A 15,837-nucleotide genomic window follows, 5' to 3' on the forward strand; every position below is an offset into this window, starting at 1 on the left:
GGCCTCTCTGTGTTGCCCAGGCTGGTCTCAAACTCCTGGCCTCACTGCTTTCTATTTGAATTCAAATGTTAAATGTGTCAATAATGGAGATTAAATAAGTCTATTTATGTGTGCTCCTGGAATATAGGAGTATCATATACATGTTCATTCTTAGTGTAAAAGACAATTTAGCCTAGTGGTTAAAGACCCAGGACCATAGTATCTTGGCCCAAATTCTGGTTTAGCCACCAACAAGTTGTGTGACCCAGGACCCATGACTTAAATCCTCTGTGCCTCAGTTTTCTTCCCTGTAAAATGGGTATGATTTAAAAATAGAATCCTTGTTCTGTGATTGTTAAGATTGAGTTATAACGTGTTAAAAGTGCTCATAACAGTACAAGGTAAGTGCTCACAGGGGTGTAACTTCTGTTAGGTGAAGCCACTACACGTCAGGTAATGCAGAGAACTCAATGTTGACAATTCCTGACAATACCCTATGGAAACAATTAGTATTTGTGTGAGATCATTTATTTTTTCACCTCCTATTGCCACTTTTCCTGTCATACAGTAATCACCTGTAAGGCAAAAGGACCTAATGATTGTCCTCTACAAAACTAAGAACAACTGTAGTACTTACTTAGGACCAAAAGGCAGGGTGATGGGAGAAGTGACTTTTCTTACTAGCTCTGTTACCTTGGACAGATCACTTAACCTTTCTGAATTTTAGTATCATTTAGTTGCAAATCATAAATAATGATAGCACTACCTATCTCACAGAGTGGCTGTGAGAATCAAACCAAATACCTGTAAAAATGTTTCATAAACTGTAAGGTAACATGAAAATATGAGATTGTTATTACTAAGTACAATTTAAACAGAGGCTAGCAGTAGTGCTGCTATCAGGAGTGTCAGAAGAATTAAGGACAAATCATTCATGAATTCATGGGTTTCCACAGCAACACTTTACTGTAGAGATATGTTGGCAGGAACCCCAGATCTTCCATTTTTTGTGAATATGTATATATAAAAATATATATATAAATAAAAATATACATATATATGTGTGTGTATATATATACATAAAGAAAAAGGAAGCTCTGAACTTCTTCCATTTTATATATATATCTGTATATGTACACATATGTGGGTGTGTGTATATATATATGTGTGTGTATATATGTGTATATATACAATTTTTTGAGAACTCAGGGTTTTTTGTGAATTTACAATAGTGTTCGCCATATTTTCCACCAGTATGTATATGTAAACAACCCGTGATGTAAGTTGTTTGCCACATAGCAACCTTGAAGTTGCAGAGATACATTCTTGGGAAAAGATTACCTGAGTATTAGGAAATACGTGATTAATGTGTCAATTTTATTCCCTGTAGTCTCTGGCATGAGATTAAGCATGATTTGATTTTTTAAAACAAAATGAGACCAATTTTATTCTGGTTTGCACCACTGTTATTGCACTAAGTTATATTGTTTCTCAACCCTTCCCTTTTCTTGACAATAAAATGGAGGCTTCGACGCCTACCTTTCAGGGGTTGTTGCACAGATCGGAAATGATCTATGCAAACCCCTTGACAAAGAGTAATACTTGGTGATTATTATCATCAGGAGGACAAGCAAATATTTAGGGCAGCAATTCTCAGTTCCAGTCCTGCAACACTGCAGGGTATTGCAAATTAGCTCAAGGAGTGTTGTAACATTTCCAAAAGTCTCTCCAACTAAGATTATTGTAAATTTCCTTTACTTCCGGAAATAATTTCTCTAGAGGTCATTAGAAGTGGGGTTGTACTGATATCACTCTCAGCATATTACGAGAGAGGTGAAATTTTTATTATTCAACCTTTACCCCTTCTGTGATATCCTCTTTGCTACTCCAGTCCCAGGCTTTGGATCAGCCCGGGTATAAATCTCAGCTTAGTCACTCTCTATACATTAATTATGCATTCTGAACCCAAGTGTCCTCATCTCCAAAGTTGCAACAATCATGACCAATTCATAGGATTGTTTACAGTCCAATCATGTGCACAAAGTCCTCAGCAGACCCTAACTAACTGCTCCCTGACTTAGCTCCTCATGATCATGCCTGATCTCTGGGGAAGCAATGAGTGAGAATTCCAAGAGCTGTTTCACAAAGATCTCCACGAGACAATGAAAGCCCAAGGCAACTCTGTTATAACCTACCTGCCAGAGGATGGCATATATTGGGTAAGAGGATTCTTCTACTCTTAGACATTCAGGATTAAAACAAACAAACAAAAAACATTTTTAAATTAGGGGAATCACACATAAAAATTCAGATCTCTGACTTTTCTTAAAGAATCACCCGCCTGTAGTCCCAACTACTCGGGAGGCTGAGGCAGGAGAATGGCGTGAACCCAGGAGGCGGAGCTTGCAGTGAGCTGAGATCCGGCCACTGCACTCCAGCCTGGGCGGCAGAGCGAGACTCCGTCTCAAAAAAAAAAAAAAGAAAAAAAAAAAAAGAATCACAAGATCTGGGCCGGGCGCGGTGGCTCACGCCTGTAATCCCAGCACTTTGGGAGGCTGAGGCGGGCGGATCACAAGGTCAGGAGATCGAGACCACGGTGAAACCCCGTCTCTACTAAAAATACAAAAAATTAGCCGGGCGCGGTTGTGGGCGCCTGTAGTCCCAGCTACTCGGGAGGCTGAGGCAGGAGAATGGCGTGAACCCGGGAGGCGGAGCTTGCAGTGAGCCGAGATCGCGCCACTGCACTCCAGCCTGGGCTGGGCGACAGAGCGAGACTCCGTCTCAAAAAAAAAAAAAAAAAAAAAAAAAAAGAATCACAAGATCTGGCCAGGTGCAATGGCTCACACCTGTAATCCCAGAGGTAATCCCAAGGTAGGTGAATCACTTGAGACCAGGAGTTCAAGACCAGCCTGGCCAATATGGCAAAACTCTGTCTCTACTAAAAATACAAAAGTTAGCCAGGCATGGTGGTGCATGCCTGTAATCCCAGCTACTTGGGAGGCTGAGGTATGAGAATCATTTGAACTCGGGAGGTGGAGGCTGCAGTGAGCCAAGATCGTGCCACTGCACTCCAGCCTGACAGAACGAGACACCGTCTAAAAAAAAAAAAAAAAGAAGCAGAAGATCTGTCCCTGATTATAATTATCAGCCTTCTTTTGGACACAGATGTGCTCTTCGTTTGCCACACTCCCCACAACTCCCTATTATTGTACATCTAGCCTGCTTCACTCGTTGACCTGCTTGACACCTGTAAGAATTTGAATCTATGACCCCTGGCCAATAGGGCCAGGAAAGTAGTCATGATGGTGGTGATGACAGGGGCAAAGCTGGTGGGAAAAGAGGTTTGTGAGGTTTTCTTCAATGATTCAAAAAGCCTTTTGGCAATGATTTTATCTTTAACCTCTAAGAGACTGCACAGGTTAACTAAAGCACCAGATTTCTTTGCTTTTAGGTGAAATTCTGCCAACTGGGTAACTGTATTGTCATAAAAGATCAAAATGGCAAACAGATATCATTGATTAATGTTTTAAAAATTGGAAAAACAGATAATTCTTATTACTACTTTATTGTTTGTTTGTTTATTTATTTATTTATTTTTAGACGGAGATTCACTTTTGTCGCCCAGGCTAGAATGCAATGGCATGTTCTTGGCTCACTGCAACCTCCGCCTCTCAGGTTCAAGCGATTATCCTGCCTCAGCCCCCCGAGTAGCCGGGATTACAGATGCCCACCAGTACGCCCGGCTAATTATTTGTATTTTTAGTAAAGATGGAGTTTCACTATGTTGGCCAGGCTGGACTTGAACTCCTGACCTGAGGTGATCCACCCGCCTCAGTCTCCCAAAGTGCTAGGATTACAGGTGTGAGCCACCGTGCTCAGCCTTATTAATATTATTTTTGAGACGGCATCTCACTCTGTCGCTCAGACTGGAGTGCAGTGGTGTGATCTTGGCTCACTCTAACCTCCGCCTCCTGGATTTAAGCAATTCTCCTGCCTCAGCCTCCCTAGTAGCTGGGATTACAGGTGTGCCATGCCACACCTGCCTAATTTTTGTATTTTTAGTAGAGACGGGGTTTCACCATGTTGACCAGGTTGGTCTTGAACTTCTGACCTCAAGTGATCTGCCCACCTCGGCCTCCCAAAGTGCTGGGATTACAGGCGTGAGCGACCGCTCCTGGACAGATAATTATTATTATTTAATAAATAAAGTTTGCTTCATAGATTAGTTCTTGGAAAAATGGGGCCCAAGAAAGAGAATGTGACAATAACAAGAGGTATCCTTATTAGTGGAAAGGTTGGGAAGGGAGCCACGGGCATTGTCACTTCTCTGCTGCTACTTTTAGTCCTATGGATCAAAACCAGAAGAATGAATGTTGGAATTTCAGGTATCTCATGGTAAGTGGGAAAGACATCTGGAAAAAGGCAGTGGAGTCCTCTTTTGAGTCCTGAAATTTCATGTCCTTCTCAGGCAGGCTCACTCATGATTTTAGTGTTAATAGTATACATAGTTTTTAATACAAGTTCTGTTTTTTCCATACTGCAAGGCAAAATGCAATGACCATTTACAATATTGCTGAGCTCTGTTAAAGCTAGTTAATGTTCCTTGCCTGTGCTAATGTACAAGGCCACTGTATTTTATAAGGGTGAGGAAACTCTTTACTTATGACCTGTAATTCTCAAGGATTGTTATATGTCCTAGAATAAAGCTGATACAAAATTCTACTAGGTGGGGCAAAGGGATTACATTTTCAGTCTTTCTTGCCAACTCTTTCCAGCATTTAACTAAATTATGTAGGATCTTTTGAGAATTATAGACTTTTGAAGCTAACGTGTACTTTAAGGATAAGGATCTCCTAATCTAACCTCCTCATTTCCTAAATGTCCAAGAGTGTTTTCCCTACCCAAGTTAACAGAGCCAACACTAGAACTCTGGTCTCCTGATTCCAAGTCCAATTTGATATGTATGTTTTCTGTTTCCTTTTCTATTTTAAACTATCCCAACCATCATTGCCTGAGATTTGTTTTTTGCTTTACAGTCTCACGGTTTCTACTTAATCGTCTAAATGTTCAGATTTTTACATAATTCTATTTTATCCTTACAGCATTCTCCTAGGGTTTCCAGATTCTACTTTGAGAAATCTCGGGCGAGGAACGTGATCTGGAGGCTTCCCCACAAAACTCTGCTGGATCCTCCAAGAAGACAGAGAAATCTGTAACCCACAGTCTGTAGCGGTCTCTCTCATCCATTCCATACTGAAGTTTCCAAGGAAGCACAGAGAGACGAACAGGAGGATTATGTCTGTTCTTTTTAGAAACAAGTCTGTTCAGATACATGCTGCTAATTTCTTCTTTTTGCTTCTATGTCAAGAAGGCTTTTTACCACCTGTCTGACAGCAGATTTCTCTTGCACTGTGGCACATTTAGCTTCTGCAAAATTAGATGAAAACAGTTTTGTTTTGTTTTTCTAAGACAGAGGAGGAGCACAGAAGATACATCAAAGATGATTCTGGCCAAGGCTGCCTCTCCCCACAAGCTCCGCCAGTTGTGTGGGAAAGAGAAGCATAAACTCTTATGGGGCAAAAATGAAGAAAGAATGGAGGTGGGGAAAGTCAATGATAAATTATAAGAGAGCTGCGGTTTAAACAGGAGATGTATGAGAAAAGTACAGGCTGACTCATCAATAGTACAGATAGTGTGGCACAAATGACCATTTTCATTGCTGTTTGAACATTCATTGCCACATAGAGCTCACAAATTTTGTGACCCTGTCAACGACAATGAGATGAGAAAAACAAGAACATATGCTGAGTTTTTCATAATACTAAATTTATTCTATTTAAAGGAGCATCTTATATTTCAAGATTATAGTCTTCTTTCTTTAGTCCTAAAACATTTCTTTTACGAAATGACAGTGAAGGTAGATAATAATTGATTTTTTGTTTGTTTGTTTTTGAGATAAAGTCTTGCTCTGGTGCCCAGGCTGGAGTGCAGTGGCGCCATCTCAGCTCACTACAACCTCCGCCTACCAGGTTCAAGTGATTCTCCTGCCTCAGCCTCGCAAGTAGCTGGGATTACAGGTGCATGCCACTACGCCCAGCTTTTTGTACTTTTAGTAGAGATGGTTTTCACTATGTTGGCCAGGCTAATCTTGAATTCCTGGCTTGAAGTGATCTGCCTGCCTCAGCCTCCCCAAGTGCTGGGATTATAGGAGCCACCACACCTGACATAACTGGTATTTTTTCATGTGCTTCCTGGGCAACTGAAAAAATTGATTACTCTGTTGTTTCCTCCTTTTTTTTGGTTTTGCACCAATTTGTGAGACCCAAGCATCTCCTACCTAGAAAAAAAACACACTAAACAGTAAATTATTACCAACCTATTTGAAACAAATCTCATTAATATATACTTCAAGGAGAAGACTTAAAGAAATCTTACTTTTCATTCTTAATAGCTGTCTCCATAAAAATATTCCACAAGTGTATCAAATTAGCCCTAACAACTACTGTTAAGTGATTAATGAAACAGGAGTGACAGGAGTGAATTTAATAATAGCGATAAATACAGATGGGACTACATAACTTTGGAGGTCCTGATGCAAAACTCTCTCTGTATTCGATGGTATCTCAGCTTTCTCATCTGAAATGAATGAAGACATTAATTATAATGATGCTCATAGCAATAAGAAAAAAATTCAAAACAAAACCCATACTCTCTGACAACATGCCTTTGTTCTTATTACTTACTACCCACTCCACATATGCTAGAAGCACTAAACGAAGCTGCAAAGAGAAGGCAGTATGAGGATGAATGTGGTTCCTGGCCTCGTCGTAAAGCAGTATGGAGCAGTGGCTTCCCCCAGAGCATTTGCGTTGTGTGGCAATAAAATGCAGTTGCACAAACGTTAGGCAAACTCACTTAAGGAGAGAGCAGGCTTAGGACCGAAGGTGTTCTCTGTTCTAGGCAACTTTTCAACCTATCTTCCTCTAAAGTGGAGGCAGATTTTCCTCCACCTTCTATTCTTCTTTGAACTCCTTCCCCTTCCAGCACCTCCCATCTCTAGATTTCCAAACTCTAGGAGTTTGTCTAGAGTAATGCATATCACTGCTATTCATCTGCTTATTTAAAAAGCACTGGTCCCGGCCTAGGGTACTTACAGAGCTGTTTCCCTGTGAGGGTCTTTATCCTTCATGCAGAGCTAAAAGCAAACATGGCAATAAATTAGCCTGCTTTTTAAGGCCCATGGAGAAATATTTTGAATGCATTAAGATGGCTTGAGGACAGGGGCATGGAAATACAGCCACCTCTGTATTGGCTCAGGTGTTGTTTTGGGGGCCACACTAGTAGTTATTATTAAATGCAGAGAAGATGTAACTTTTAGTTAAGATACTTCCAGGATCTTAGATACTCGAGTATTTCTTTTTTTATAGAAAAAAAATGTGGCCGAGTGGGGTGGCTCACGCCTGTAATCCCAGCACTTTGGGAAGCCGAGGAGGGTGGATCATTTGAGGTTGGGAGTTCAAGACCAGCCTGGCCAACATGGTGAAACCCCGTCTCTACTGAAAATACAGAAAAAAAAAAAAAAAAAGCCAGGTATGGGTCGCGTGCCTGTAGTCCCAGTTACTCTGGAGGCTGAGTCAGGAGAATGGCGTGAACCCGGGAGGTGGAGCTTGCAGTGAGCTGAGATCGTGCCACTGCACTCCAGCCAGGGTGACAGAGCAAGACTCCGTCTCAAAAAAAAAAAAAAAAAAAAAAAAAAGCTTTGTGGCTGGGCATGGCAGCTCATACCTATAATCCCAGTTCTTTGGGAGGCTGAGGCAGGCAGATCACTTGAGCTCAGGAGTTCGAGACCAGCCTGGGCAACATGGCAAAATCCTGTCTCTACAAAAAATACAAAAATTAGCAGGGCATGGTGGTGCATGCCTGTGGTCCCAACTAGTTGGGAGGCTGAGGTGGGAGGATCACTTGAGCCCAGGAGGTTGAGGCTACAGTGAGCTGTGATCGTGGCACTGCACTCCAGCCTGGGAGAGAGAGTAAAACTCTATCTCAAAAAGAAAGAAAGAGAGAAAGAGAGAAAGAGAGAAAGAGAGAAAGAGAGAGAGAGAGAGAGGAAGGAAGGAAGGAAGGAAGGAAGGAAGGAAGGAAGGAAGGAAGGAAGGAAGGAAGGAAGGAAGGAAACAACAACAAAAATATGCTTGGGATTGGAATAGGGAGAGGAGTGAATTGCTTCTTGAGAGACGTGGCTGCCCTGTTACTATGTGTTCCAAGGAGAATGCCCCCCGCTGAATGATGAACTCAGCCTAGGGCTTTCTGCCATATTTGCTCTTCTTTGGCATTGGCTTAACTGGCAGAGTCAAATGCATGGCATTAACCTATGCATGCACATATTCTGAATCATACCAGCCAATGAGGATAACTACTTTATAGTTCAAACCCCAGCCCACTATAGCCAGGGCATCTGGCTATAGTCCAGAGGTGAGCAGCCAGTGCCATCTTTTTCATGCAGATCTCTGAATCTAGAGCAGATGTTCCTCCTTATACTTATTTATCATACCACAGGTACCATAGCAACAATAAAGGGAAATTTAAAAGGAAGGAAAATCAGCCCCCAATTCCCTACCCCTGGCAACACAGCTATTTTCAATTCAGGCTTTGCCCATGTGTACTTCTCTTCTTTGTAAATCTGTACTCATAATAGACCATATAATTTTTATTCCCTTGAGCAACTATATTTTAAGATCTCATGGTAGAAAGACCAGATTTGACTTTGCCAAGAAGGGTTCCTAACTGAAGTCACTTATATTTCTAGCTTTCTGCCTTTATTCAGATGATCATTTTTTACTTAAATAGCTCAGAATACTTAGATACCTCCATTATTTTCTTTCTTCTAGCAACCAGTCCAAAGCACAATGTCAGAAAGATCACAACACACGCAGCAATAATGGGCTCTACTGGGACACTCACAGTTTTATCTGTTGGAAATGCAAACACAGGGAATAAGAATGAACATTTACATACTTCCAGTACATCCCAGCAATGGTGCCTTGAACTTTATGTATATCATCCCCTTAATTAAACATTCTCAACAATCTCAAAAGATAGATATGATTGTCCTCATTTTACAGGTGAGGAACCAGGGGCTTCGAGGGGTTAGAATGCTTGTCCAAAGTCATAGAACTAGGCCGGGTGCGGTGGCTCATGCCTGGAATCCCAGAACTTTGGAAGGCCAAGGCAGGCAGATCACTTGAGGTCAGGAGTTCAAGACCAGGCTGGCCCACATGGTGAAACCCCATCTGTACAAAAAAAAAAAAAAAAAAATAGCTGGGCATGGTGGTGAGTGCCTGTATTCCCAGCTACGTGGGAGACTGAGGCAGGAGAATTGCTTGATCCTGGGAGACAGAGGTTGCAGTGAGCCAGGGTCGCACCACTGCATTCCAGTCTAAGTGACAGAGCAAAACTCTGTCTCTCCAAAAAAAAAAAAAAAAAAAAAGTCACAGAACTAGTAAATGGCAGAGGCAGGTTTTGAATCTGTTCCTTGGTGGATTAATAATTTATTGTAATATGAGTAACTCCCCTAAAACAAGTAGGCCATTTTGTGCCTCCTTCACCCACAGTTTTTGCCACACGCAGAGCAGAATTAGATTGAAGTCAACGGTTTTGCCTGGATTTTGAAAAGCCCAAAATATATTGGGAAGTATCCTGGGGTGGGTGAGGGAAGAGAGGGAGGAAGGCTTTGAGAGCAAGAAGAGAAAGGGTGGAGAGCTTTCTGGACTAAGAAGGAGAGAGAGGTCTGTGGGCCTCAAAAGCAGTGGGGAGCCTTGTACCTGTACTACGATGGTGCCCCAAGCAGGTGACAAGACATTATAGAAGGTAGGTGGCTGCATAGTGTCTCTAGGGAAGTAGGAATCTAAGCATTAGCCTTCCCAACCTTGGCAAAGGTTTCCGCATCTCTCTAAATGCCATGCAAAGACAGAGGGCCTACTTCTAACTGGGACTAGGAAGAGATCAGCAGCAACCACAACAGCTTGGAAGTAAAAGCCTACTCCTTTATTTTCTAAACACCAGGCAAACTGAGAGCTACTTTTTTTTTTTTTTTTTAGACAGAGTTTCGCTCCTGTTGCCCGGGCTGGAGTACGGTGGTGCAATCTCGGCTCACTGCAACCTCTGCCTCCCGGGTTCAAGTAATTCTCCTGCCTCAGCCTCCTGAGTAGCTGGGATTACAGGCGCATGCTACCATGCCCAGATAATTTTTGTATTTTTTAGTGGAGATGGGGTTTCACTGTGTTAGCTAGGATGGTCTCGATCTCCTGACCTTGTGATCCACTTGCCTTGGCTTCCCTAAGTGCTGGGATTACAGGTGTGAGCCACCACACCTGGCCAAGAGCTACTTTATTTATCAGTCACTATAGGCATAGTGCCTGTGTTTTCAAGCTTTCTAAGAGCCTCTGAAAATATTTGAGACCCAGAAAAAAATGATTGGCCCCAAGATATGAAAATAAAGTAGCAAAATTAATCAAAATTAATCAATGTTTAAGCATCTGTAAAATGCAGTCTGGCATCAACTATAACTCAACTGTTAAATAATGATGTTTAAACCTCAAGAACCAAATGAGTAACTTATTTATAACAAAATTCAAAATCTATACAAGTTATAAAAATTCTTTCAAAAATTTTACAGCAGAAAGCACAGATAATGTGCTTTGCTTTTAATATCTTTAATATGATATGGAATGAAACTCTCACAAGTAAAAGTGAAAGCCAGGCAGGGCGGCATACGTGTAGCCCCAGCCACTTGGGAGGCTGAGGCAGGAGGATTGCTTAAGCCAAGGAGTTCAGGGTTATAGCACCCGATGATTGCACCTATGAATAGCCACTGCTCTCTACCTTGGGCAACATAGTGAGACCCTATTTTTTTTTTTTTTTTAGACAGAATCTCGCTCTGCCACCCAGGCTGGAGTGCAGTGGCTTGATTTCAGCTCACTGCAACCTCTGCCTCCTGGGTTCAAGCTATTCTCCTGCCTCAGCCTCCCGAGTAGCTGGTACTACAGGTGTGCAACACCATGCCAAGCTAATTTTTGTATTTTAGGTAGGTAGAGACAGGGTTTCACCATGTTGGCCAGTCTGGCCTCGAACTCCTGACCTCAAGTGATCCGCCTGCCTTGGCCTCCCAAAGTGCTGGGATTATAGGTGTGAGCCACCATGCCTGGCCAACCCTATTTTTTAATTAAAAAAAATTTTTTTTAGAGATGGAGCCTGGGTATGTTGCCCAGTCTGGTCTTGAACTCCTGACCTCAAGCAGTTCTCCTACCAGGGCCTTCCAAAGTGTTGCAATTACAGGCGTCAGCCACTGCACCTGGCAGGACCCCGTTTCTTAAAAAAATAATAAACTAAAAGTGCTTAAGGTCAACAAAGGTTTTTAAGTGACCTTGTCCAAGCCCCTGGATTCCGATGCCACCCAATGAGGGGAAGGAGCTTCAGTCATTGCTTAAATAACATTTTAGGCATTTAAAGGAAATTAAGCATGTGCTATTTCTTGTACAATTGAGTTTATGGATTGAGGTGCAGTCAACAAATATTTACTGGGTGACTAATGTGTGTTATGCACTGTGTTCAGCTCTGCAAAAAATAGGACAGGTGTGGAAGGCTCCTCTGCCTTCATGGAGCTCATCTTCTAGTGGGGGAGACAGACATTAAACAAACAGATACTACAGATTAAGTATTAGAAAGGAAACAGGGTCATGAAATAGCAAGTGAAGGGCAAAAGCCAGGGAAGAAGGGAAGAAGTGACTTTAGGTAAATTTAATTTCAAAGCCCAATCCCTATATACCTTAAGATTATGAAGTAGGGTTTATCTCCCCTGTCCCATAACTGTATAACACACTAACCAATTATTATTATTATTTTTGGAGACAGAGTCTCACTCTGTCACCCATGCTGGAGTGCAGTGGCATGATCATGGCTCACTGCAGCCTCGACCTCTAGGGCTTAAGAGATCCTCCTACCTTAGCCTCCTGAGTAGTTGAGACTACCAGTGCGTGCCACCACATCCAGCTAATTTTTCTATTTGTTGAAGAGACAGCGTCCCAGCAAGTTGCCCAGGTTGTTTTGGAACTCCTGGCCTCAAGCAACCCTTCCACTTGGCCTCCCGTAGTCCTGGGATTACAGGCACGAACCATCCCACACAGCCTGTAATTACCTTTTTTATAATTTTCCCGCTCTTGATAATTTTGGGGAATAAATGGATTAAATTTTTGCCCTCTCTTGGCTGTTTCTAAACATTATTCTCATGAAGGTATGGGTCACATCACCCCTATGGAGAAACTTTGCTCAGTGAGCCTTTTTCTAGTAAGCCCTGGTTCTGTACTAGCCAGCTCTGGGACACACCAAAGGGCCCTCACCTTACTGGGGAGCCCCTCACCTTACTGGGGAGCCCCTCTATTTGCAAGATGTCAAAAGAAAGGGGAAGTAAAGGTGGGACAATTAGAAAAAGAAATCAGAATTCATTCACAGGTTGGAATATTTTTACCAAGCCAGATAAAATGAAGCCACATGTGACAGCTCTTATTCTGTTTTTTGAGACAGAGTTTTGCTCTTGTTGCCCAGGCTAGAGTGTAGTAGTGCGATATTGGCTCACTGCAACCTCTGCCTTCTGGTTTCAAGTAATTATCCTGCCTCAGCCTCCCAAGTAGCTGGGATTATAGGCGCCTGGCCATCACGCCCAGCTAATTTTTTTTTTTTTTTTTTTTTTTTTTTTTGTATTTTTAGTAGAGACAGGATCTCACCATGTTGGTCCGGCTGGTCTCAAACTGCTGACCTCGTGACCCACCAGCCTCAGCCTCCCAAAGTGCTGGGATTACAGGCGTGAGCCACAGCGCCCGGCCAACAGTTCTTATTCTATAAACAAACTGAAGTAAACAACCTTACCCATTGGCTTGCTTTGGATTTCAAATTTCTGTTGAAAGTGACTTTGGTCTGGGCATGGTGGCTCACGCCTGTAACCCCAGCACTTTGGGAAGCTGAGGTGGCAGATTGCTTGAGCCTAGGAATTCAAGACCAGCCTGATCCACATGGCAAGACCTCATCTCTACAAAAACAATTTTTTAAATTAGCTGGTTGTGGTGGCACGCACCTGTCCCAGCTATTCAGGAGGCTGAGGTGGGAAGATCGCTTGAGCCTGGGGGGATGAGGTTGCAGTGAACTATGATTATGCCAATGCACTCCAGCCTAGGTGGCAGAGCGATACCCTGTCTCAAAAAAAAAAAATAAAGGAAAAGAAAGAAAAAAGAGACTCTGGTGAGGGTAATTGCATAACTGCGCCTCTCCCCTTGTCCTGTTTTACGGTCTCATTTGTAACCAGATCTGATATTTCCCTCCCATATTCATCATGGTTAAATAATCCCAACACATGGGCTAAATCTTGTGCTCAAGAAAAGATCTGTGATGTCATCTGTAGCTTTGCATGGCCTCATTTAGGTACTTCCTCACTGAGCTGTGAAGCCAGGAGAGGCCTCATGAAAGCATTTAGCCTGAGCCCCAGCAGCAGAGCATTTACGCCACCAGCCGTGGGAAGTAGCTAAGCAAGAAGAAATAAGAAAAACAAGTTAGTTTGGAAGAGCCCCACCCAAAACAAGTTTCTGCCCACCTGAAAGCCAATTTGCTAAGCTAGCATCCTGATTGCCACATAAGCTGTATTTTTAAAAAATGTGACACAGAACAATTATGATTTCTTCTTAACCAGGAGGGATATAATTCCCTGGCCTCCAAGTGTGGTGTTCATAGTCACTTAGGATGGCAGGGCATGAGGCCCACCCTTCCGTGCTTTTGTGGTCTTGCGGGAGGTAAATAGCCACAGAGCTTTTTCACTGCTTCTATCTCTTGGGTACTCAGGATATTTGTGGGTTTGGTTTTTAAAACAAGGAGCCCCTGAGCAATTGTTAGTGCTCTGCAGGACGAATTACTGGTCATTCCAGGAATCACAGTGACGGGCATTCAACCTCCAGTAACTCTTCTTCCCCACCAGCCACTCTGTTCATATCCCATAACCTTCCCCTCAAGGGGAAGGAAATAAGACACGCTAAGGTTATATCACCACAACACTTCTGGCAGGGGTTCAGTTGGCTTCCTGGGGACTGGCAAGACTGGCAATGAGTGGGTACAGGGAGGCAAATGACAAAGTGAATAATGTTCTAACAAGATATGGGAGTCTCAGCGTGTTGGGCCGCTTCTGGTGTGCTAGCGTGAGAGCAGACAACGTGTGAATGAGCATTTTCGGCATCTGCTACCCCAGGCATTTTGCCTTTCTCTTTTTGTATGAGCAAGAAATATGAGGAGGGAAAACCCCACAGATGGTCATTTGTTCTGTCATTGTAGAGGTGATAACCCTGGGTAGATGAAGCATGAATCCAAGAGAAAGGGCTTTTTTCCCCCTTATTTTTTCCTACTCTCTCTGCTGATTAGCCTACAGGTTAGAATTTGAGTTAGGAGTGGTTGTAGAGATCCATTTTCTTATCTAGTCATAATTTCTCTTCTCTGTGTGTTTTTTACTTCTCTTCTGTTAGTTATGAAGCTATGAACTCAAAAGTCCAGTTGCTACACACCTCGTTGCCCAGAAGAACTCATGGAAATACTCCTCCCTAAAAGCCAAGCAGAATTGTTTCCTATATTTTGTTCTAAGAAAGGATCTTTGCTCAAAAAACAGTGTCCTGTATGGAATGGGCATGATTTCCCTAAAAGGATGGATCAGGATTCTTAGTGGAAAAATCCTTGGATGGGGATGATTCTCCAAAGAAAATCCTAGCCACTAATCATAATTGTTATTATCATTTATTGTCACCAAAAATATTTACAAGCATCTGGCGTGAGTTTTGCACTTTGCTGAGTATTACTTAAAAAGAGAGTTACCTTTAACAATCAGGTGAAAGTCCAAGCTCTCCGTTTGCAGAGATGACTTTGCAGTACAACTGTAGGTTCCGTTGTCAGATTTCTCGACTTTGGTGATTGACAGCTGAAAAGACTCACTTGTCTGTTGGATTTGGTGATGGCTTTTCTCTAAATCCAGGAGACTACTGTTTTTGTACCACATCATTTGAGCCTGGGGGTTGGCTTTCACACTGCAAACCAACTTCACGTTACTGCCTTCCTCAACTGTTTGGAGGTTGTTTCCACTTAGGAGAGGAGGAACTGCAAGACTCAAAGCATTTAGATTTAATTAGCTGATAAGCAATAGTTCACTGTCAGAGTTCAAAGTCTTCCTTCAGTCTATCTCATGTGGTCATTTATTCATTTGACAAAAATTTATTAAATACGTACTGTGTGCCAAGCACTGGGGTAACAAGGGCAAATAACACTTCCAGTTCCAAACCTCATGGGACTTTTAATGTGACGAACAAGACAAACCATGAAACAATATATGATTATAAGCATGATATATAGTAATGAATCTATGATAAGCAGACAATGTGTAACACTACCCAAGAGTATAACCCTTGAGTCTTTGTTTTCTGAGACTTAATAAACCAACCTGTGCTAGTGTTGCACAAAACAGTACAAAATTAAGAAGGCATACACTGCAATTAGACCTAATTCCATCTGCACCATTTACTGTGACTTTGAGACAGTTAACTAACTGCTAAGGCCTCTGTTTCTCATGTAAAAAAATGGGATAATCATACATCTCCTGAGATGCTGTAAAGATTAAATAAAATAATCCCTGTAAAGAATTTGCCACAGTGCTAGCTACTATTATTATTACAGTGGTGGTGGTTTTGAGGGTTACTCTCACCGTCTGTTTTTGCATTTTATCTAACCATTGCCTTGGTAACATATTTACCAATGCATCTCTATGCATCTCTGCGTTTTCTC

At 42.3% G+C, this 15,837-nt stretch overlaps 1 protein-coding gene across 5 annotated transcripts in view; it reads right to left on the bottom strand.

The window, feature by feature from the left end:
* Positions 1-5,784: 5,784 nt before the first annotated feature.
* The window catches only part of LOC105476829 (transmembrane and immunoglobulin domain containing 1), a 62,807-nt gene continuing 52,754 nt past the window's right edge, over positions 5,785-15,837 (bottom strand). For 4 of the 5 annotated variants that reach the window (XM_071082621.1, XM_071082622.1, XM_011733068.3 and 1 more), the window contains 4 exons: positions 14,878-15,156; positions 8,845-8,948; positions 7,134-7,174; positions 5,785-6,615 (listed from right to left, as the gene is read on the bottom strand). In XM_071082621.1, coding sequence (XP_070938722.1) covers positions 6,612-6,615; positions 7,134-7,174; positions 8,845-8,948; positions 14,878-15,156 — 428 coding nt within the window. In that variant the 3' untranslated portion in view covers positions 5,785-6,611. The remainder of the gene's footprint in view (positions 6,616-7,133; positions 7,175-8,844; positions 8,949-14,877; positions 15,157-15,837) is intronic. The other variant, XM_011733088.3, reaches the window with a different exon arrangement.

Source organism: Macaca nemestrina, chromosome 17 (assembly GCF_043159975.1).
Source record: "Macaca nemestrina isolate mMacNem1 chromosome 17, mMacNem.hap1, whole genome shotgun sequence".
In the NCBI taxonomy this organism is placed as follows: domain Eukaryota; kingdom Metazoa; phylum Chordata; class Mammalia; order Primates; family Cercopithecidae; genus Macaca; species Macaca nemestrina.